Source organism: Conger conger, chromosome 17 (genome assembly GCF_963514075.1).
Source record: "Conger conger chromosome 17, fConCon1.1, whole genome shotgun sequence".
In the NCBI taxonomy this organism is placed as follows: domain Eukaryota; kingdom Metazoa; phylum Chordata; class Actinopteri; order Anguilliformes; family Congridae; genus Conger; species Conger conger.
This window is the reverse complement of record NC_083776.1, coordinates 18,259,295-18,282,315: the sequence shown is the minus strand read 5'-3', so window position 1 is coordinate 18,282,315 and position 23,021 is coordinate 18,259,295. Positions and strand designations below refer to the sequence as shown.

At 45.2% G+C, this 23,021-nt stretch overlaps 1 protein-coding gene across 2 annotated transcripts; it reads right to left on the bottom strand.

The window, feature by feature from the left end:
* Positions 1–306: 306 nt before the first annotated feature.
* On the bottom strand, positions 307–22,706 carry LOC133116895 (methyl-CpG-binding domain protein 5-like). Of its 2 annotated transcripts, none has more exons than XM_061226903.1 (10): positions 22,483–22,706; positions 20,894–20,996; positions 20,383–20,563; positions 17,809–20,088; positions 13,430–13,596; positions 11,750–12,771; positions 11,065–11,428; positions 8,818–8,888; positions 6,869–6,944; positions 307–4,477 (listed from the first exon to the last, which is right to left on the bottom strand). In XM_061226903.1, exons 1-10 carry the CDS (start codon positions 22,590–22,592, stop codon positions 4,406–4,408), a joined length of 4,446 nt encoding a protein of 1,481 aa, XP_061082887.1. In that variant the 5' UTR covers positions 22,593–22,706; the 3' UTR covers positions 307–4,405. The 2 variants fall into 2 exon arrangements, with proteins under 2 accessions (XP_061082887.1, XP_061082888.1); XM_061226904.1 differs by having other exon boundaries at positions 20,437–20,563.
* Positions 22,707–23,021: the final 315 nt, after the last annotated feature.

The following is a 23,021-nucleotide window of genomic DNA, read 5'->3' as shown; positions in this document are numbered from 1 at the left end:
CAGAGAGACCTTTGCCTTTCAAAGCTGTGACAGTCATTTAAGTGCTGAAGACAAATCACAAGACCATTACACTTAAATAGAACATTCAGGAAATTGCATTTTTGTCACAAATGAATTTGAATATTTTTGTTCTGTATATCCCATAGGATAGTTAGCTGCAGCTCCACAGGAGAAAAGTGATTCCAGATGGCCGTATGGTGAAACATCTATTTTTTCAGAATAGAACTGAAAGGAATTCAAATGTAAGTGTTCTGCTTTGCAAATATGCATATCAGGAAGGATAAAAACCAAAATGTTTCAACAACATAAATTTCAAGTATGAGAGACCAGTTTTTAATTGTAACATTGTTTAAATGTCACAGCACTGCACAACCTGTACTGCTCACACTATTTACATTACCTGCTGCTTACACAAACTCATAAATGTCTAAACAGAAAGTCAAAACAAAAGAAACTATGGACTCCGACAGACTACATCTAGCACCCACCGCAATGCTATCTGCAACCAATGAAATCAAGTGCACAAGAATACTTTACAAAGCCTAGTATTGTAAAGTATATATTGATGAGAAAATATAACCATAATTAGTTATATGGCAGAGGGATGACACAGACAACAACAAAAAGAGTTTTTAACAAATGAGGTTAAACAAAAAGCCAAGGGATGAATAAAACCTAAATATAAACGCGCACACATACACACAAGTACACAATCAACAAACAATAATCTGAGCAGACATACTCATCTGGTAAACAAGTTGGTACAAACCAATGGACAACATTCACAAACAGGATGACAGAAATTACACACGGTTTGTAAATAGGACTGTGGCAGGCCTCCATGTCATTGCACATAAGACAGAATGAACTTTACCAATGGAAATGAAGTCTCTTCCTCTTGGGTATGGTCATGGGACTTTTGGTGCATTGTGGGATATTTATTCTAAAGTGTAACTTCCACCGATAAGATGATTTGAGTTTACTTGACACGGATTTGTTTTTCAGTGCACTTGCCATCGGACAGTGCCATTTATGAGGGGGAGAGTAAGGAGTATCAGACTACATTGTATTTAACTATATACTCTATGCTCGATTGCACTTGATATTTTTGTCATTCATTTTCTTTAGAGACCTTAAATTAACAGTTGGTGTTGGTTGACTGCACATTAATTGAAGAGGTGAAAACTAGGCACAATCCATAGTGTTTGCGCATTTAGACATTTTGTTGTAATGGATAGGCAAGTCACACCATTATTTAGACTTAACAATGACCTTCACAACCATTTTTCCCTTAGCTTCGGACTCCAAGAGTTGTTTTTCGAATGATAGCTTGTTTTCAACACCTTGATTACTGGACTGAGAAATAATCAAGCAGCTCACACGTCTCCTCTCACCTTTAGTACACAGCCCACCAGCCAACAGAAAGGTTTTGCATATATTTACTTCTGTGGTAATATGGGGGGGGGGGGGGGGGGATATCCTGAGAGTAAAACATATGACAGACTGGGCTCTACATTCACCATGAAGGCTCCATTACCATCATACAACCTGGTCTGTGGTACTGTGGTACTGAACTATGGCCGTTTGTCACCTCAGACATTTTACCCCGTGGTTACCCATCACTTCTTAAGCTTTCTTGTCATTACTGTATCCTATTTATATAAGTCCCTAAAAATTACTTCATCTTATTTTCACAGAAGCTTCCAGATTAAGCCAGTCAGTCCGTCCAGATAAAAGTCTAAGTCTGTAGTCTAGTAAGTAACACGGTCTTCCTGAGAGAGAGCGAAAGATCAGCACTCAAGCTGATTTGACCAAAGTCCAAAAAAATCCTGTAAAAACACAAAATGCAAGCATTGGTTGTTTCTGAAAAAAGAAAATCTATAAAGTCAATATATATTTATATTTGTTAATGGCTAACTGAATAATACGCTGTTCATTTTGTTAAGGAAAAATATATATACACTAAGGCATTCCAGAGTTTATAAATCTTATTAGTATTATTGCCAACTATTATAATTATACAGCTCCAAATAAATATGAAATACATTAATAATTTACACCAACAGCAATAATAAAAAACAATAAAAACAAATAATGAAGGCCACAAATTTAAAAACAAATTAAAATCCAAACCAGTGGCAGCAGGGATTCTTTTGAGCAGGGTGATATGACAATAGTAGCTATTCTTATTACTTTTATTTCTGCAGCTTTAACTAGACTTTGAAAAGGTAAAGATAAATTAACCTAAAATATTGTATCCTCTCAGGGAACATAGTACAGCTTGTCTTTGTATTTTCCAATCATAAAATGGAAGTATAATGTCCTGCAGGACTGAACCATCAGATTCATTATACAAGCTCACGTCAGGGGCTTGGTTGAAAGGGTAACTTTAACGCAAATGTAAAATCGAATGTTGTTCCTTATAGTTACTACAGTTCATAGCCATAGTAAAAAGCCTTTCCTTTGTTTTAATAACCAAGAAAATCATTATTTCTTTGTTTCAAAACAAAACTTAGGCCAATTTAAAACTCAAAAAGCCCAGAATGCATTGCTCCTCCCTGCACTGCAGTTTACAACAAAGGAGGTTTCCTAAATCTGTTGCTATGGTTTGTACATTTCTACATTTTGGACTTTTATTACGTCAGCATACAGTACACAATATCTTTGCAATAACCGACCGATAGGGCTCGATTAGCGCATTTTGATAAGCAAGAATGATGTGAAAAATGAAACTATTCCTTTTATTTAACATTTTAAGAAAGTGTCAAAGATTTAAAAAGAATATTACTTTGGTTTAAGGGTAAACATTTTAGGTTTCGATTGAAGGGAAGCTTTTGTAGAGAATTAATAAATCATGAGATCAGAGTTGAGAATTACTTTTTGTTGGGAGTTCAAATAGAAAAAGTCTATTGGACAGGGGGCAGTCAGGCTGACGTCAGAACCTGTAGATAAATTAAAGAAATTATCTAATTTCAATACACATACATATTAACAGCCATTTTTTTCTAGCGATGTCCCCTTTCAATCTGTAGCTCAAAATTGCTAACATACTAAATCTTAAAGAGATACAAAAAGATTAATATTGATTAATGTGTGATGAAAAAGAAGGCGTTTACAAATGGACATAGCTATGGACAAGTCAGTTTACCTTTAAGAGTTAAACATCCTCTAAAGTTTCAACAAAGCAGGTATCCAACACTCAACAAGTCCTTTATGTAAACATCTTATCTGATATTTGTTGTATCAAAAATATTCAAGAAAAATAACTGAATTTCCTTTTTGAAGTATAAGTACGGGCCTCTTCCATGGCATGGCCTTTTCTTTTTCTTGAGTAACACACGAACATTGTGGGAAAAAATCGTGTAGCGTGTGGCCTCTTTGCTATGCTATGTGTGTTGAATTAACATGTAGTGTGTAGCCTGCTCGCTATGCTACTGTATGTGTTTTCAATGAACATGTAGTGTGTAGCCTGCTTGCTATGATAATGTATGCTTGCCGCACGAACATGAACATGTAGTGTGTAGACTGGTTGCTATGCTACTGCATTTCTGTTGAAAAGAACATGTAGCGTGTAGCCTGCTTCCCTAGTTCCTGTGTTGCACTGACCGGTTTCATGAAAAGCCCAGAGGTACTTTCAGCTGGTAAAGTCCATTCTGTTTAGACACACATAAATGAACACTTATTGGGTGTGAAGTGTCTCATAATCAGCGGTTTACATAATCATGCCTTTTACCCTGCCGTTTAATACAAACAGCTTTGTTTCAACGTAATCATATAAAAGCTTTAGGCTGTATCTCTCTTTATTTATCCGGTTTACACTGGTGGTCATATTGACCATGTTCTGAATAAAAACCAAAGAAATTTGTACACTTTCTTCTGCTTTGTTTTGTACAATAAAAGATAGTGTGCATTAGGTATGCTTGTACATGACAATATTGTACAATATTTACATTTCTTTTCTGAATATCACCATGACATTTCTATTCATTGTTTATATACATATTGAAAATGTATCAGAAATATTTGGACTGTCTTTTCTCATATGCACGGCTTTTTCTTTTTCTTTTTTAGTATTCTTGAAAAAAATAATTATTCCGCAAGCTGTAGACAGATGGCAAAATGTCATTTGCACAGTTTTCTGATTGGCTTCACCCAGCACCTTCAACTGTCCTGGGACAGGGGGGGAAGGTTGAAAAATACTGCACCACTGTTTGCTACTAGCACTGTGGACTGGAGGGGGGAAGGGTGGAGAATCTGGTTGTAAGACTCTGCATGTACACAGGTCTTGTCTTGTTACTGGACAGATGACCAGCATGTACACAGGTCTTGTCTTGTTACTGGACTGATGACCAGCATGTACACAGGTTATATCTTGATACCGGTCTGAGGACCAACACATTCAATGTTATCTAGAGATCTTCCTCCTCTTGGCTTTGGGAGGCTTGATCTGTCTGTCTCTTGGTAGCATCTGGTGAACCTGAGAGAGACAAAAACAATAATCAGAATGAGAATCTGAATAAGCTTTATTGGCCAAGTGTGTGCGCACACACACACAAGTCATTTGACTCAAGAACAGTTACCACCAGTACCACACAAAAACACAAAACAAGAAACACACAAGACAATAAATAAAAGAGCATAAAATAGAGCCTTTAGATAGTATACCTTCCTGCTTCACAGCTCTGGCTTGAGTATTGCACATAAACTAGGGTATTACACAAGGCTTGAACACTGTACACAAGAGAGAGTTGTATGAAGAGTTCATGATTGAAATGGCTTGTGGGAAAAAAAACATTCTTGAACCTGGTTGTTTTGGCACATACTGCTCTGCAGCACCTGCCAGAGGGGAGAGGTTTAAAGAGGTTGAGGCCTGCCTGCCTGCCTGACAGGCAGGGGAGCACTGATGATTCCTTCAGCGGTCCTGACCATCCGCTGTAGCCTTCTCATGTCCGGTCTGGTGGTGGGACCAAACCAGCCAGTTAAGGAAGTGCACAAAACAGACTTGATGGATGGCAGAGTAAAACTGGAGTATCAGCTCCTGTGGCAGCTTGAACATTCTCAGCTGGACCTTTTTCAAAAGGTACAGTCTCCTACTTTCCCACTTCAGGTCATAAGATATTGTAGATCAGTGGTCCACACTCCTGGTCCTGGAGAGCTGCAGGGCGTGCTGGTTTTTATTTTTTTAATCAGCCACCAATTCGGACCCAAGAAACCAGATGAGGTGAGTTAACTGGTGATTAACTGCTTTAATCGATCAATTCCGTGCTGAGTAACAACAAAAGCCAGGACTCCACGGCTGACACAGAATGGAAAAAAAAACTCCAGGTTGTTATGACAGCACCAGAAAAACCAGCTGCTCCACCTCCCTTCTGTAAGCAGACTCATCAGTGTGTTGGATAAGTCAGATGACCACTGTGTCAACATTGGGGTGACAATGGTGCGTCAAAATGTCCCTGAGCAAGACACCTAACCCCCAAATGCTCCTGACGAGTTGGTTAGTGCCTTGCATGGCTACTAATCACCATCAGTGTGTGACTGTGTCTATATGTGAATGAGAAGCATGAATTGTACAGTGCTTTGGATAAAGGCACTATATAAATGCAGACATTTACCATTCACCATTTCAGGAGTTTGACAGTGGGGTCTTTGGAGACACAGTCATTTGCGTACAGGGAGAAGAGCGTTTGGCCAAGGTGAGTTTCCCCAGGTGAGCCACTGACAGGTGTGGGCTGGCACGGAGAGCTGGGTCAAATGTGGAGTTCAGCAACAATGGTTTTAAATGCCAAGCTTAAGTCCACGAATAGGATCCTTGCATAGGCTGTCAAGGTGGTGCAAGATGTGGTCCAGTCCCATGTTGACGGCATTCTCCACTGACCCATTTGCCTGGTAGGCAAAGTGATGTTCTTCAGGGGGCCAGTGATGTTCTTCAGGTGGGCACTGGGAGTACAGTACTGAGAGACAGCATCACACCATTCAAGAGACCGTATTGCCACAAAGCACCCCTGTGCCTTCGTAGTCTTGGACAACCGCAAGTCTCTTGATCGTAAGCATGATGTATTTGTGAGGAAATTAGGTGTTGGACTTCGTTGAGAATCGTTGTGTTAATCGCCTGTTACACTTGGAGTTGGAGTACTCCACCTCTCAGCTCAAGGCCAACTACCTCTCCCAGACCATGTGCCCTCCCCCCCAAAGATGCGTTTAACAGCAGCAGCCATTTTATAACTGAAATGAAGGTCTGGTGAGGCTGCTCTGCAACAGTCTGTTCATGTAATCCTCCAAATGGCATCTTTAGACATGCCCTGAGGCGCAGCTTTGATGAGCAGAGAGTAGGGGGGGGGGGGGGGGGTGCAGGGGTGCTGGGTTTCCCCTGGGGGAGGGGGAAAGAAGGATTCCCCCTAACTCCACTGCACGAGAGACAGGAAGAGACAGAAAAAAGAGACGTTTGTGCCACAGTATTGTGGACCGCGCAGTACTGTCTGATGGAAAGGGTGGGCACAAAAGTAACCAGGTGGTTTGGGGTTGAATGCCATTCCTGCACTTCAAGAGTATGTGTTCTTATGAATTGGCAAGATGCAGGTCTGGGAAAATGGCTAATGTAATGCCAGGTCAAATTCTACATGAGGAGTTCTTTCTTTAAATGTAGAAGAGCCAAAAAAAGTGTTATTATAAAGACAAGCTGAAATGGAAGTTAGTGCAACATTAGCTCCCATGAGATGACGTAGACACAAGTGAAAAAGATTAAAATCTTTTGGGGGAATTTTTGAAGGGTGGGAAGTATATTGTGGATGGAAAAGAAATGGTGCGAAAATACACAAAATTTGACTGAACAGTATGTAAACATGTTTAAAAGGTAAAATCAGGTACTCACACTGCCCGACATCTTGTCCAGATCACTCATTGCCTGGTGTATAGCAGCTTCTAAGTGATTATTTAACTTCCCACCTCTGCAAAAAAGGACATTAAATTGAGGGACTTCATAATATCAGTCAATGATGAACTCTCCACCTTCAAAAGTAAGATAATCTGGGATGACAGTTACTTCCTAGTAACTTATTCTGAATAAAAAAAAAATTAATTTGCAAAGCATGCATTTGGAGTAGTGTTTCTTCCCTTCTAGATATACTGCACACAGTGATAAAAAAATAAATAACCCAAAGTGCACCCATGAAATATGATTTTACAAATTAGGCCAAAACAAACCTTCATCTGGGCCAGTATGTAAAAAGCGGCTCAGAGTAAATCTTAGGTGTTAAATGTGTTGTAGGAGTAAGAAACAGTGCATTGCATAAAAATGATTGTCTCGAGAATGGTCTTAGCTCGGAAGGTGTCTGTTACTTGGTTTGGAGTTGCCAGCAGATGGGTGTGGTGCGTGCACAGAGACAAAGATGGCGCACCTTTTCAACAAGAAAGGACGTATTGGACACGTATGATGAGACTGAATTGTTGGGGGGCTCCACCTATACAGTAGGTTAGACACAGAGCCAAATACAGCCAAAGGTCTGAGTATACATTTCAGTCATGAGATGCCTATCGGACTGTCCTGTGGCTCTGAGATTATCATTTGAAATCTCCCATTTTCCTGCTGTGGAAAGTAGGCTATGTACCATCTCTCCTCACATGGAGTTTGTTTAAGGAAGAATTAATAGCTTGCAAGATATCTTGCCACACATTTTTTTTTTTGCTAATTAATGTGGGGCTGAATTCACATCTTATGACATTCTTGTTTTAATACTTTAATACTTTTCTATGAAGGCTTGCTATTGGCTCATTCCTGGGCGCCATCATTGTAGTTCCACATTATGGCACCTGAGTGTGCTGTGTATTAGACTGAGATTTCCACCTAAGGATGCTGCTTACGCTTTGCTTAAAAAATGTATTTTGCTGTTCTGCAAAGCTTACTTTTTGGTGAGAATTTTTAACTCAAACTTTTTAAATCAAAGTTTGAGACCATCCTTAGGAGTAATTCTGAGCGGCTTTATACATACAGCCCCTGAAGTTTATTGATTTTATGTCTGAGTTTATCAGTCTCTTACATCATCTTCTTCTCCTTCTCCACCTTACACACCTACCATGAATATTTTTTGGAAAACATTTTGAGTAAAACGCCATTCTTCAGCGTGCCAAAAGTAACAAACCAAAATGCAGGTGTCATCCATAATATAATGTTCTCCTGGCAGAACAGGTTCAATAACATGGTTCAAAATCACATCCAAGAAACCAGTAACAAGCAAGATTCAGATAAAACAAGCCAATGAGAACTCATAATTAAGTTGTTTTGGCATTAATATGTCTAACTGATGGATCCAAAAAGCAATATGCTTTCTCAATATGACAACCCGAGAGCTTCAATATCCATAGATTATGTTTGCCAAAATGTCGAAGCACTGATGATTTATCATTCATGTATATAGCATTGTTCGCCAATTCTGGAATGAACCCTCATACTGTATATCATTTTCCCATTTTTTGAAGATATAATGTTGTTCATTACCAGCGCTGTTCATTCCGTACAACCTATTTTTGATACTCAATAATTCTGGACCAGATTGCATGAACTAGGCATCCACAAATACGCCAGAGTGCAATCTGATCTACACATATGACTCGGGAATATATAACATATAAGCATATTTTGACAATGAATTCAGAGAAACCATAAAAAAGGATAAAAGGGATGTCATATCAAAGAGAAGTAAAGTACAGCAGACCATGGGCAAGTCAAATCATTTGCCAGGCATATGAATCTCAAACCATGAATCATAATCAGACAGTAGTCATAGACATAAATACATACAGTCAGACATAGTCAGGACTTACTTTCTATTGCGCTTGGTAGCTCTGAGTGCCTCCAGGTCCTGGCTTAGTGTTTTTAACCTCTCGGGCTCCACCTGCGCAAATGTGTGAAAACCAAACTACATTACCCAGAATCCTGCATGTTTCCATATTATACTGACATCATCACATAATCACAGTGTATCAGTGTGCAGGGCTGAGTGCAGTTCGATGAGGAGAGCGAGTGCAGAATGAGCCTGCCAATGACTCAGACCACTGCAGCATCCTCATGTCACACTTCATAAAGGATTCATTTTCACTCTTGCTTCATTTGCTTAAACAACATGATGAAGAAAGTCTGAGGACCTGTAGTTAATGTAAAAACTGTCATTGTGATGTGCCAACATACACAGTAGAACCTCAGAGCTACAGACTGAACGCTCAACTGAACAGGGCATGAAACAGGTATTGTATTGTAAATGAGCACCATAATGCTCGAATTAAATTGCAAGATTCCTTCAAATGGACTTCTCTTGAATTTTTATAGGTTTATCAAGTTTCTTTTATACCTGATGCCTTGATATAAAAAAAACCCAACAACAACAAATTGACGTTACCACGTCAATCTGTGAAAACATTCTATAAGGCAGAGTACCTGATTGGATTCATTCACACCTGGTTGCAATAAATCACATTTCAGCATGTTTCTCAGCACATTGATGGATGTATTAATTCATTACCACGGTCAGAATAAGGAGAGTAATAGGGTCTTGAACGACTTCCCTACTGAAAATGCCACCATAAACCATCCTAACATGCTGAACCTGGTTAAATTGTATTTTCATCAGTTTCATTTGAGGCAGACATGTTGTTTATCTGATCATGTTTAAACTTGTCATAACCCAGTCTTGAAGCACACCAAGTTTGAGAATTAGCATAACTATGACCGACTTAGCCTCATTTGCATACTTTCTTATACATGATAATTCATTTGCATGTAGCACTGTTTTTTTTTTAACGTAAGAACTTTTTCTTCTTGTAAGTTTTTTAAACATTGTTTTTGCATATTTAAAAATGACCGATAATGCAGAATATTCAGTCGCATGTGGCAGCCATGTTTTTTTTATGGCATAGTTGTATGTTAAAGCCATGTCTTGAACCACACCAAGTATGAGAAACATGGCCGACTTAGCCTCATTTGCATATTGTGTTGTTTATCATACTGATTCATTTGCATGTAGCATGGTTGATTTTTTTAACGTAGCAACTTCTCCTTCGCAAAACTTGTTCGTCACCAGTTCAAACATAGCTAGCTATCGATTTTCATGTCAAAAGGGCTTACAGTTTATTTAAAGATTTTTTTTTTCTTTTGCGATGTGTTTATCTCTCATGTTCATATCCCGATGATGATAAATATATACGCTATATCGTGTCAGCCCTAGTTCTCTCATCCAGAACGCGGCAGCCTCACTCGTCTTCAACCTTCCAAAGTTCACAAGTCACGCCCCTACTAAAGTCACTCTACCGGTTACCAGTTGCTGCCGGGATCAGATTCAATGTCCTGACTATGGCCTATGATGCAGACAACAAGGACATAATTCAGCACTGCACAACAGCTCGACCACTCCGCTCTGCTGACACAGGCCGACTTGCTCATCTTGCCAGTTGCGTGAATGGCTCTCGCTTGTCCAGACCACAGAGCTTCTCCACCCTGCTGGACTTCTAGACCAGCAGAGGATGGGCATGCCCTGATAGCTGGGTTCTTCCCGAGATTTCTTCCCATCGGGGAGCTCTTTTCTCGACACTGCTACACTGGTTTTTCCCCCCATAAGGGAATTATTTACCTTACATGCTATTTGGGGCTTAGGGCTGATAGATTTTATTTACTTCTGTTACTATGTAAAGCGTCTTTGTGACAGTCGTCTATGAAGAGAGCTATATAAATGAAATTGATGTGAGCTGAATTGTAACTCCCCAGTGACGAAACAATCTCCCCATTCCCATAAGAACTGCTCACTCTCCCATAAGAACTGCCCATTTTCTGCCACAGCCTGAAGACTTATCTATGCATGCTGTATCTTGACTCCATGGTAGTTACAGACTTGGCCTATCTACCCTGTGTACTGGACTTATGTTCATGGCCTTACATCCAATTATAGTATATTAATTGTACCTTGTCTGACCTGTTAAGGTTGTTTTGCAGTGTTTTGCTTTAGGTAGGTCACTTTGAATAAAAGTGTCTGCTAAATAAAATGTAATGGTGTGGACAGGCCTTGAGAAGGTGTGACTCACCTTGTCTGCTTGGCTGTTCTGCATGCCGGGGTGGTGCACCTGGTCCTCACTCATCAGCTTGACTGGCCAGGGGGGAAAGCCCTTGAGCTGGCCCCAGACCAGGTCCCCCATGTTGAAGGCCTGGGGCCGGTAGTGGAGCAGCTCATTGGAGGAAGGCGAGTCCGGGTGCCGGAGGTCTTCCTCGCTGCTCAGGCTCTTGGTGTCGGAGGGGCTAGGCGCACAGCCGTTGTAGTGCCCATTGTAGTGCCCGTTGTAGTGGATGTAGTCTCTCACCAAGGGGCCCTCCAGGCTGGTGGAAGAGCCAGGAGACTGGTCCTCTGCCATCAGCTCCTGCCGGGGGGGGCCCAGGACGTCTCCGTAGCCCCTGCCCAGACGAGCATTCAAGATGGTTAGCTAATATTACATCATTTTCTGTAACATATTCAAACTTTTTTCTGTTTGCCATAAATGTTAGCTAACATTAGCGAACAGTATGAAAGGGTAACAATGTAACATTAGTTCTTACCTTTAAAAAATAAGTCACAGATAAGCAATAAATCAGCTAGCTGGCATGGATAGACCTAAGTCACATCCATTTGTATTAAAAAGGGCTTTGGTGGCAAACTAAATGGAATGTTAATTTAAAATCGTTCAACAGTAACTGTTAGCTGCAAATATAGTTGAATGTTCGAGGTCTTGGACGCACCTCAGGTGTTGGTGGGCCCCGCCGTTCATGTGGGCACAGTGCTCGACCGTCTGCTCCAGCCGCTCCTTGAAGTTGGGCGCAGGCCGCTTGCAGTTGTTGAAGGGGTAGCCCTCTTCCAGGAAGACCTTGTCTCCCGGCCGAAGCGTTGGGGGCAGGTGTTTGTGTTCCTGGGGGGACCCTGAGGCGGGGCCCAGGCTGTTGGGCCTCTCCGTGCATGGGCTGCTCTGGACTGGGGTGGAGCACTCCAAAAACTCCTCCACTCCTCGCCATGGGGCGTGGCCATCCATCCTGGGCCCTGCCCCTGCTCCTGGCCCCACCTCATCCCACTGTCTTCGGGGGGTTCCGCGACCGGGGGACCTGAAGAATTCGTGGGCTTCCCCCCCGCCCTCAGGGGTGCATGAGCCCTGCTCCGAGTTCTTGCAGGGCTGGCCTATGTGGGGGAGGGGCTGACCTGCCTGGGGGTGGGCCTGGCCTAGATGGGGGCGGGGCTGATCTACCCGGGGGTGTGGCTGGCCTAGATGGGGTCGTGGTCGATCTACCTGTGGGTGTGGCTGACCTAGTTGGGGGCGTGGTTGGCTAATATGGAGGCGAGGTTGTCCTTGATGGGGGCGGGGTTGTCCTTGATGAGGGCGGAGTTGACCTCCTTGGGGGCGGGGCTGCAGCTGGTTGTCCTGGTGACCATGGATGGCATGGGGGGGGTTCATGGCTTCCCCAATGGAGGCGGTGAAGGCACTCATGGCACTCAGCGCCGGGACGGGGCTGGGCTGTGTGCTGCTGATCACCACATGTGCACCTTTACTGCCGGGGTCCACCACGGCTCTGTATATGGCATCCACTGATTCGCCCCCACCACCCGGGAGGCCCTCGAGTCTGTTGGGCCCCACACACAGGCCGAGGCCCTGGGGCTGCAATTCCGGCAGGGATGCCATTCCCGCCATTCCTGCTGACCCAGGATGCAAGGCCACCCTGGACTGAGTGCTCATCTGCTCCTTGGGTTCTGAAATACTCTCAGGCAAACCCACCTGCAAACAAATCAACAAAAGACTAGAGAAATTCCCCTATTTTTCTCATAAAAACTACAATTTTTTCAATAAAAACTAAGCTTGCTTTTAAATAAAGAAAATAAAGACAAACATTAGCTTGTAGTCAAAAGTCTGAAGGACATAAAAAAACATGAATTGAAAGCACCTTCTTCTTGAACAAACACTGTAACACCCAACCTGGAATAATTCCTTCTGTCCCTAGTCTGACAGACCATGCTCTTGCAGCAAGGCACTTCTGAGCTAAGACTCTGGAGATAAACAAACACGCATAACATGCACCAATGGCTTAGAGCTCATTGGATTGATTGTCACTGCTCATGGGGCAAGGCACAGTACACAAGTTAAGCCATAGCATGCTTCCAGCGTGGAAAAGATCTCAATCAAATTACCCTCCTTTTTCTAAACTTGGAAGAGATTAATTTATTATTTTATACATGGAATCAATCTGGTTGCCCTTCTTTGAACCTTTCCAGCGCCTCTATATCTTTCTTGTAGCATGATCTCCAGAACTGCACACAACACTCAAAATGCAGTCTGACAAGGGTATTGTCAGACTGCATAAAATGAATATGAATATAACGTGACTAAATCAGGCCTAAATCTGTATTGTACCAGTTGTACCTCTTCCCAGACTCACCTGGAAGTTTTGAAAAAGGCAAGCCATGGGGCTGGATGAGCAGCCGTCGGGAAAGGGGTTTCCTGGGAAGGCGTGGGGGTCTGGGAGCCCCTTCTGGAACATCTGATTACTGTTGTTAGACTGCAGATTTCCCAGCTTGAGGCTGTTGACACTACAGAGGGTGTCACCTGTTGTGAGGAGAACATCAAGTTTCTTACTGATGCTTATCATTTTCTTTTTATGCTGCCCCAAGCAATAGTTAATTTAAATACAAGCACAGGAAATGTGTCCAGCTGTACATATGTACATACTTGTCCCACCTCCCACTTCCCATAGAGATCCATTCAAATTCAAAAAGTTTTAGTATCGCTTGTAGGACAAGATGAAAATAAGATATCCAGACTCTGATGATGTTGATGAGTCACAGACATCAGGAAGTCATGGCATTCAAAGGATATGTGACCAAGTACAAAACATGAAATGAGAGACTACATATGGGGCGACATGGCTCAGGCAGTAAGAGCAGTCGTCTGGCAGTCGGAGGGTTGCCGGTTCGATCCCCCACCTGGGCTGTGTCAAAGTGTCCCTGAGCAAGACACCTAACCCTCAAATGCTCCTGACGAGCTGGTCAGGGCCTTGCATGGCAGCCAATCGCCGTCGGTGTGTGAGTGTGTGTATGAATGGGTGAATGGAGAAGCATCAATTGTACAGCGCTTTGGATAAAGGCGCTATATAAATGCCTGCCATTTACCATTTACTTGTGAATATTGTATAATGCAGTGCTAATATGCAATCATGTCACAATAACAACTAATGCAGGTATAGGAGGACCCTACAACAGGCCAAAGAGGACAGTTGCTAATGCTACCAAAGTGTACTGAGGATAAACGTGTAGATAGGCAAACATGCTTCTGGATGCTGTGTGTCTGTGACTGAGAACTGAAAATGGAGGGACATAACATTGGGATATGAGACCAAGACCCATCACAAAGTCCCTTTCTTTAGCACTGCGCTGCCTTTCAGATCAACACTGTTATTCAGTATTACCACTGCTAACAAATACCCACTGACCAGCGCCTTCTCTTATAAAAAACAATTAAAAAAACACTTTGAAGTATAGCCAATTTGTCAGAATGGCAGGCAGATACTTAAGATGAGTGGCTGAATCCAGTGTCCAACGCCTCTGATGTGAATTCTCATGATTCATGTTGGTTGTCACAAAGGGCACAGTCACAAGACCAGAGCGTCTGCTAGCATCGCTCACTTCCCATGCTGACGCCAGGCCTTTAACAACAGGCCACCGTTCCACCCTTCACAGTCACAGCAGCACAATTACATAATCGCACCAACATCACCAAATTGACCAAATTGCCATAAAATACTAATTTCAGGTAGAATTATCATTCAGAGGATTTCATGAAACCAAATGAAAGGCTTGATTCTGTACACAGTTAATGGCCAGACCCCCGGTAGAGAGAACACAAACTTCTGCACTGCACATTCCCTCTGTCATTCTCAGCCCTGTTCACCTTATAAAACCAAAAATAGAAACCAAAGCATGCTTGGCATTAGATGTCAGGCTAAAGCTGTCACTGACACGGCTTCACTTGGCCAGCATTGTGAAAGCAAGAATAAAACACAAATACAATGGAGGGAAAATAAAGATTATCTATTCTATTCTATGGTTCTGGTCTTGAAAATGGCTGAAACCTGTGTAATCTCTTTGTTGGGCGACCTACTGTACAGCCACATCCAAGCTCCCCTACGCAGGTGGGAGTTCGATCCTCAGCTATGGAATCATCTGACCTTCAGAGATCTCTTCTCTATATGCTACTCTCCCTGTCTGAATATCACTGTCTGAATAAAGACAAAATACAAAAGGGAGCAAACTGTCCACTCCATTTTATTTGGCTAGATTGTAAAAATATAAACCACATAAACCCTTCACCACTATCTCTTCCCTCCTCATCCCCCCTCCTCCCCCCTTCTCACTCTACCCTCTCTGCAGACAACTTCCTGGCCCACTTTGAAGGGCAGGTGGTATCTGGAACTCATTCACTCATCCAGTGATGCATCTTCACCCCAAAGCACACCCATTGCTCTACTGACCTCCTTCAAGATGCTGGAACCCTCATCACAAACCATTGCATAAGCACCTATCCACTTGACCCCATCCCAGAGCTCAGCTCTCCTCCAGTCTGTATCCGGAGAGCTCCTTCCTTATCGGGCCTCCATCATTAACGGTTCCGTTGGCAGAGGAATGTTCCCCATGACTTTAGGATGCCTCGTGTTACCCCACTCCTTAAGTAACCAACCTTAGACCCCTCTTATGTTAGGAACTATCAGTATCATCACTGTCCAAAGTTCTGGAAAATGCTGTACTTTCATACTTTCTCCTAAAGCACAACCTGCTCGACCCTCACCCGTCCGGTTTCCGATCTGGGCACTCAACAGAGACTGCTCTCTTGGTTTTGACTGAGGCACTTGCCAGTGCAAGAACCTCATCCTTCTCTTCTGTCCTGTCCTTGACTTGTCTGCAGCATTTGGTTGAGATGGGCAGTTCTGGGACTGTCCTCTCAGTTTGCTTCCTGCCTGGCAGGTCACCTGGAGGGGGTCCGTCGCGGCACCTCATCCCCTTTTCACAGGAGTCCCTTCGCTGTTTTCCATTCATACTTAATAATTCATTCAGTAATTGCTTCACATGGCTTCTTATTTCACCATTATGCTGATGATCCTCAACATTTCCTCTCTTTCCATCCCTCTGCAATGACAGAATATCTGCCTGCCTGGTCGACATCTTCTTGTGGATGGCCACGCATCACCTAAAGCTCAACCTCGACAAGACTGAGCTGCTCTTCATCCCGTACAGAACATCCCTACTACAAGAAGTCACAGTTGATGGTACTACAATGGCCGCTAAGAATCTGGAAGTGGTCCTGGATGACCAGCTGGACTTCAAAGACCAGAAACATCTCAGTCCTATAAATTCCTTCTGTACAACATCAGGATAATTTGACCACATACTCCGAGCAGCTACTTATCCAGGCCATAGCAACAACTTTATCCAGGCTTGACAACTTCAAGTCCCAGCTTGCACGTATGCCAGCCTGCACCATGCAGCCACTACAGCTCATCCAGAATGCAAGAGCCCGACTTGTCTTCAACCATCCAAAGTTCTCACATGTCAGGCCCCTGCTAAAGTCACTCTACTAGCTGCTGGGATCAGATTCAAAGTCCTCACTCTGGCCTACAAGGCAGCCAACAAGACAGCCCCTCCATACCTACAGTGCAGGACATAACTCAACCCTAAACACCAGCTGGACCACTCTGTTGCCACAGGACGACTTGCACATCCTGCCAGCTGTATGAATGACTCACTTGTCCCGACTGCAGAGCTTGTCATCCCTACATCCCCAGTGGAACAACCTCTCCACTCCTCTAATAACTGCTCACTCCCTGCCCATTTTCTATTTACCAAGACTGAGTGACAATGGCTCAGGCGGTAAGAGCCTGGCAGTTGGAGGGTTTCTGGTTCGATCCTGTCCTGGGTATGTCGAAGTGTCCCTGAGCAAGACACCTAACCCCCAAATGCTCCTGACAAGCTGATCGCTGTTGGTGCGTGAGTGTGTGTACGAATAGGTGAATGAAGCATCAATTGTACAGCACTCTGGATAAAGGCACAATATGAATCCCAACCATTTACCATTCATCTCTTCACACTATACCTTGACTCATCCGCGGGAGTACCCTGATCTATTGCCACTTGTTTCATCTGTCTGAATTGTTTAGCCCTGTGTTGTACTTTGTAATTTAATCTAGGACTGTTGCAGTTGTATTCACATTTTTTGTCATCAGTCAGCAAAATGTCTCTAATGTTGAGTCATCAGTCAGCAAATTAAATTGCTTTGAGAGAATGGTGCCCATATTCCAGCGATGTTTTAACAATCATCCTGAACATAGCTCAATTGATTACATGAGTCCTATGTAAATATTGGCTCAAAATTGTTCCAACTATCTCTGGCAAAAAACCCATAAACATCTCCAGTGAAAATGAAATACTCGGATGAATAGACCCTTGTGACATTTTTGATTACTCAGCTTAGTATTTATCATACTCTCACTAACCTCACAAATAAAGACTGGAAAGTACAGCTCATAAGCACACAATATTTTGTGAAACCCTCCTGCATCATATAACGTGAGTTAAATGTTTTTAAAAAGACAAAAAAGAAGGCAGATTTACTTGAAACGATGAAAAGGAAATAGGGTCTGTAATTTAAATATAAGTGTATAAAAAAACTGAGTGTGAACTGCTGTGAATACTCGAAAGAAGCAGAAATTCAGTGAGCTAATCCTGAACCTATCGCTGCTAGCAGCACATCACTGTGATAGCAGCTCACCTGACTCCAGGACAGCTTGAGAGCAGCGTCCATCATTGCAGCTGGGCTGAGGTGACGCCATATTGGGTAGGGGGGAAGCCATGTTGGGCAGAGGGGAAGCCATGTTGGGCAGTGGGGAAGCCATGTTGGGCAGTGGGGAAGCCATGTTGGGCAGTGGGGAAGCCATGTTGGGCAGGGGGGAAGCCATGTTTGGCAGGGGGGAAGCCATGTTGGGCAGAGGCGACGCCATGTTGCGCAGGGGGGAAGCCATGTTGGGCTGCCCCAGGATGTAGCGGCAGCCCTGGGGTTCATGGTGGTGGTGAGTGAGCCGTTGCGCATGGGGGTTGGGGGGGCCCGATGGGGGATTCCCGAGAGAGGCCGGCCCAAGGGGCCTGTTGTTCCCCCTGGTGGTGACCGGCATCTGGCTCCCCATCCCTGAGAACGGATGTCGGGAGATGTGGCCCCCGCTGTGCGCCTCCCCCTGGCCATGGAGCACATGCTGAGCCCCCTCCCCAAACTGCAGCAGGCCTGGGTTGAGCCCCATGCAGGCCGTGACAGGGTTCCCCTCTGCGTGCAAGCTGTGGCCACTCATGGACTGCAGCAGCTGGGCCATGGAGTTGTTTGGAGTGTTTGTCCTCAGCCCCTCCCTGGGGCCTGGGGGTCGGGGGCCGGCAATGTGGGACTTCAGCATGCTGAAGATGGAGCTGTTGCCGTTGCTGGGGCCGTTGCCGCTGGGGCCGTTGCCGCCGGGGCCATTGCCGCCGGGGCCGTTGAGCTGCTTGCGCTTGCGGAGCGGGTCCCGCTGCTGGGCCATGAGCTTGTCCCGCAGGGCGGCTCTCCCGCTCTGGACCTCGGGATTAGGCGGAAACATGGGGGGGTTTAAAACGGGGGGGTGTAAAGTGCTGTGCCCATCCGGCGCGCCCACACAGACGGCGTTACTGCTGTTAACACTATTCACACTATTTCCTCCTCCACCACAACCACCACCGCCACTGCCCCCGCCGGTCAGCTTTTGATTGGCTAGCTGTGCTTTGGCCGCCGCGGACAGTAAGCTGCTTGCTGGGAAGGAGGTGGCATTGTGGCGGTTCAGGATCTGGTTGAGGGGCATTCCCAGCAGCCCCGGAGACTGGCCCTTCTGGGGCCTGGTCCCAGACGCTGAGCCAGGGGGGAACTTGGAGCTGTTAACCCCCACAAGTAGCTGGCTAGGGACGTCCTTGTACTGGTGCAGAGGGTCAGACTTTGTGGAGGGGCTGGAAGGCAAGGAGGGGTGTGGGGACCCCATGGAGGACCGAGGAGACCTGGGTGGGACCTTCTGGAGCCCCGTTGGCATGACAAAGCTCCCGTGGTCGGAGGAGGTGGAGGAGGAGCGGGAGCGCTGGGGTGAAGCCTCCACTCTCACCATGCCTGAACAGGTCAGATGCGAGGGGGAGGTGACTGGGGAAGGGGAGATGGACACAGAGGCAGAATGCTGGGCCCGCACGTGACCCCCATGACCCCCTGTCTTAACTGTAGGCAGGGGCAGGTTGCTGGGCAGGGGTACAATGGTTGGGGGGATGACTACATTCATCATTGGTACCTGAGAGTGGGCATTGGGCTGGAAGTTGGACTGGTTTGGGATGGGGTTCTGGCTGACCATCTTGCTGGGGATGGGGTCCAGGATGCCCAGCGGGTCCTTCTCAGAGGACAGCTTTTTCAGGAGGGCACAGGAAGGGGGTGGAGGGGGTGCTGGGTGCTGGGGGGGCTTGTGGTGGTGGAACATGGCTCTGGGCAGGTCCACCCCGGTGGGGAAACCGCATGCAGGCTTCTTCATGACGGGGCTTTTGGCCGCGATGGTGGGGGAGAGAGGCACGTTAGTCCTGCCGGCCATGGCGCAGGACGCCGAACCGTGGAGCAACACCCCCGGCGGCGACAGGGGCATCCGCCCGTTGCCATGGAGGGGGCTGCCGGTACCATGGAAACCAGGGTTGCCACGTGCGAAGGGGTCTGGGCTCCCGAGGGGGTCAGTCCTGGGGGACAGGGAGCCGTCCCCGTAGGAGTTTGGGCTGAGCATGACGGCAGCCCCACCTCGATACAGGGACTTGTGTCCATGCTCCCCGCTGCCCAGACGGGCTCGAGTGTAGCCACCGTACAGCTCCTGCTGCTGGGCCGCACTCTGCTCTGCCTGGCAGTGCCGCTGGGCCGCCGGCACCGTACGGAAAGGGTGCTTGCAGTCCGGGGGCACGCAGCTAGGTAGTCCCTCTGGCGATCTAGTCTTTATTGCTCGAGGAGTCGCAGACCGCGAGGGGACCATTGGTGTGGCACCTGAAACGCAGAGCAGGTGTCACCATTAATTAACTGCATTTCCCACAATGCCATGCCCAAGCCGGAATTACAAAAACAATCAAATATAAGCTACATTAAAAAAACATTAGACATGGCCAGCACACTTGCGTGGCAATGTTTTCAAATTATTGGTGGGCAACATGTCTGAATTGTCCAATGTCCAATTCCCATACTAATTAGCTATCCTGTATTTTTAAGAATTCCTACTGAATATACAGGTAAATTCCGAACTCCTGAAATCTCGACCTGTGCCCCCACCCACACCATACATACTTGTGTAACCCCCAGGACAGGAGAGAACGAGAGAAGGTTGTGGTGATGCCATACTCTTGTGCAGGGCAGCCACGGCAATGATCTTCCTCTTGTGGTTGCAAAGCTTTGTGACGTCTTCATCGGCCTTCATGTCCTCTGCCGTCCTCTGCCTGACTGCAGCCCTGGGGTTGAAATTAAACACCTGCCGGAACACGGTGTTCGCCCAGTCAGTTTCAGCAGTGGGGTGGTTGCTTGTGCCCCTCAGAAATCATAATTTGCATTATGAATCTTACCCTCATTTTAATGAAAGGGACTACTTCTTTTGTGATCATACAAAACAAGACAAGAAGAAAATAAATAAGGCTTAGTGAGCATAGGAAATGGCTGCTTAGAAGAGAGAATTGCATTTTCCAAAACTACAGAATGGCTCTCAAATGTAAACGAAAGTGGAGAATATACATTTGGTTTGAGGCGGTATAAATAATGATTTGTTATATTTCAGGTATTCCACACAGGCATGGCATCAACTCACCTTGTGCAGGATGAGGGGACATTCTAGGCCACACTTGCAGGTCCCGTCTGTCAACAGGTAGGCCTTTACCTGTTCCAGGCAGGACAGCACAGAGCCACTGGGACTACAGGAATCAAGGGGAAACAAGGGAACCATGGCTAATGAAATAAAAACAACACCTAAAATATAGCTGCAAGCAGCAATTGACGGGGTCCAAGCAACATCGCAGTAGCTGGCAAGCACAGAGACCTTCATGGAGGAAATCAACACTGGAACTTGGAGAACATGCAAACTACGCAGAAAGGGCCCTGTACAGATTCAAACCTGGGACCTTCTTGCTCAGAGGCAACTGTGCTAACCACAGGACAAAAACACCAGGAGGGTTTCCGACAGTTTTTAAAAACCTTGGTCGAATGTGTCAGTACCCCAAACTTTATGCAAAAAGACCCATTCCATTTTGACCCATTCCCATTTTTAAATGTTTTTCTGGGAGACTTGCTACAGTCCTGCATAAGAGAGACTTTTCTCCCTTTACAGAAAAGGGTAAGAAAGGGCAAACTCTTCAGGATGAAATGCAACTGGTAAGTAAAAGACAGACGCATAATAAAAACGAAAAACAGACAGACAGTTCAACATTCAAAATCAAGAGTAAAGTCTTACAATAACAGCCTTCACAATGGTAATCTACAGCACCTTTAGGAGGTGGTGGAACAGGAGATTTGCAGCAGTCGACAAAACTGCAGCAACTGCATGATGATATGTGAACAGAATCACGTTTCCAGCACCTTGTTGAATCCAAGCCATGAATAATTCCATCTGTTCTGGGGGCAAAGGGAGGTCCTTCCCAGTACTAGAAAGGTGTACCTAATAAAGTGGTAACTGAGTGTATATAAAAGTGCTGTAATTTGTACACAGTGAAACTAAAATCTATACAAATATTCCCTTATAAAACCTGAAAATAAGTTATAAAAATATATTCAAATGTGCATTGTTTGATTATAAATCTAAAAACAGAAAAGAATACTATACTGAAAGGTTCCAAGAATGAAAAATAATAAATAGGCCAGAGATCAAGTATGCGCTATGCATCAATTGCATGTGGATGAGTCACCGACAGATGATGCAAGCTCTTGGTGAGTCATGATTCTCACATGGAGAAGACCGGGGTGCATTTCATTGTGAGACACTCTTGTCTCTTATAAGTAAACTGTACTGCAGTCATCATCAAAGGATTCATTTCTGCTTGAATTTGCGTTTTCCTACAGTGCTGCAAAATCCTGACTGACCCCCTGTTTGGTAGCCTGCACAGTTGCTAGCACATCCAGCCTCCTGCTGCCTCTCAAGCTTATGAAAGCTGCAGTTTCAATCCCTCTCCTGACAGAAGCACTTAAACATAATCAAAGGTGCGATTGTGCACCATAATCAGTGAAGATGTTTGTAGGTGACCAGTGTTGTACTGATCTGACCAAACGTTGTTTTTTGTTTTTATCTTGTGTGGAAGGCAGTCTGGACAATGAAAAAAATTTATTTTTGTGATTCAGAATTAAAATAATGGATGTACAATACAAGAATTTCAAATAATACAAATAAAACGCTAAGTAAGTTCATACCTTATATAGACCACTCCACTGAGGTGCAGTCTGCGCTGCCAGCCAATCGGCACCTGGGCAGCAGGTGGCCCCACCCCCTGCCCTCCCTTGCAGTCCTTTCCTCCGCTCATCGCTGAAGTTGTGCGCACGACACCTCAGGCACGGAGATCACAAGGCCATCGCTGCCCGTGGACTGTGCATCATCATGGCCTGGCCAGAGGGATAACTGTGCACTTCAGATCGTCTCTCAAAACCGGACTCTGGCACGATCAGCTGGGGGGTGGGGCGTGGGTTCTGGGAGGGGGGATGGGGGATTGGGAGGGGGGACTGGGGATGGGGGATGGGGAGGGGATGGGGGAGGGGGGGGGGGGGGACGTGGAGCTCGGTGTGAAACGGGAGTCTCAGTGATCCTTCATTGCTGTCCTTTTGAAACTCGGACGGGGCATTTAGTCATTTTCTGGGTCAATGTGGGGGGTGGGGGGCGGGGCAGAGGATATGAGAAGGCCCCAGATCCACCTTGCCTCAGTACCGCAAGTTCATTGTTTGGGGGTGGGGTGGGG

What these genes read in the sequence shown, in the direction of transcription:
- LOC133116895 (XM_061226903.1), bottom strand. Translation starts at nt 22,592, where the DNA reads ATGAGCGGAGGAAAGGACTGCAAGGGAGGGCAGGGGGTGGGGCCACCT. An exon ending in GTCCCCTCATCCTGCACAAG is followed by an intron (nt 20,564 to 20,893) that starts GTGAGTTGATGC and finishes GTGTTCCGGCAG; the next exon opens with GTGTTTAATTTCAACCCCAG. An exon ending in TGGACAAGATGTCGGGCAGT is followed by an intron (nt 4,478 to 6,868) that starts GTGAGTACCTGA and finishes TGTCTCTCTCAG; the next exon opens with GTTCACCAGATGCTACCAAG.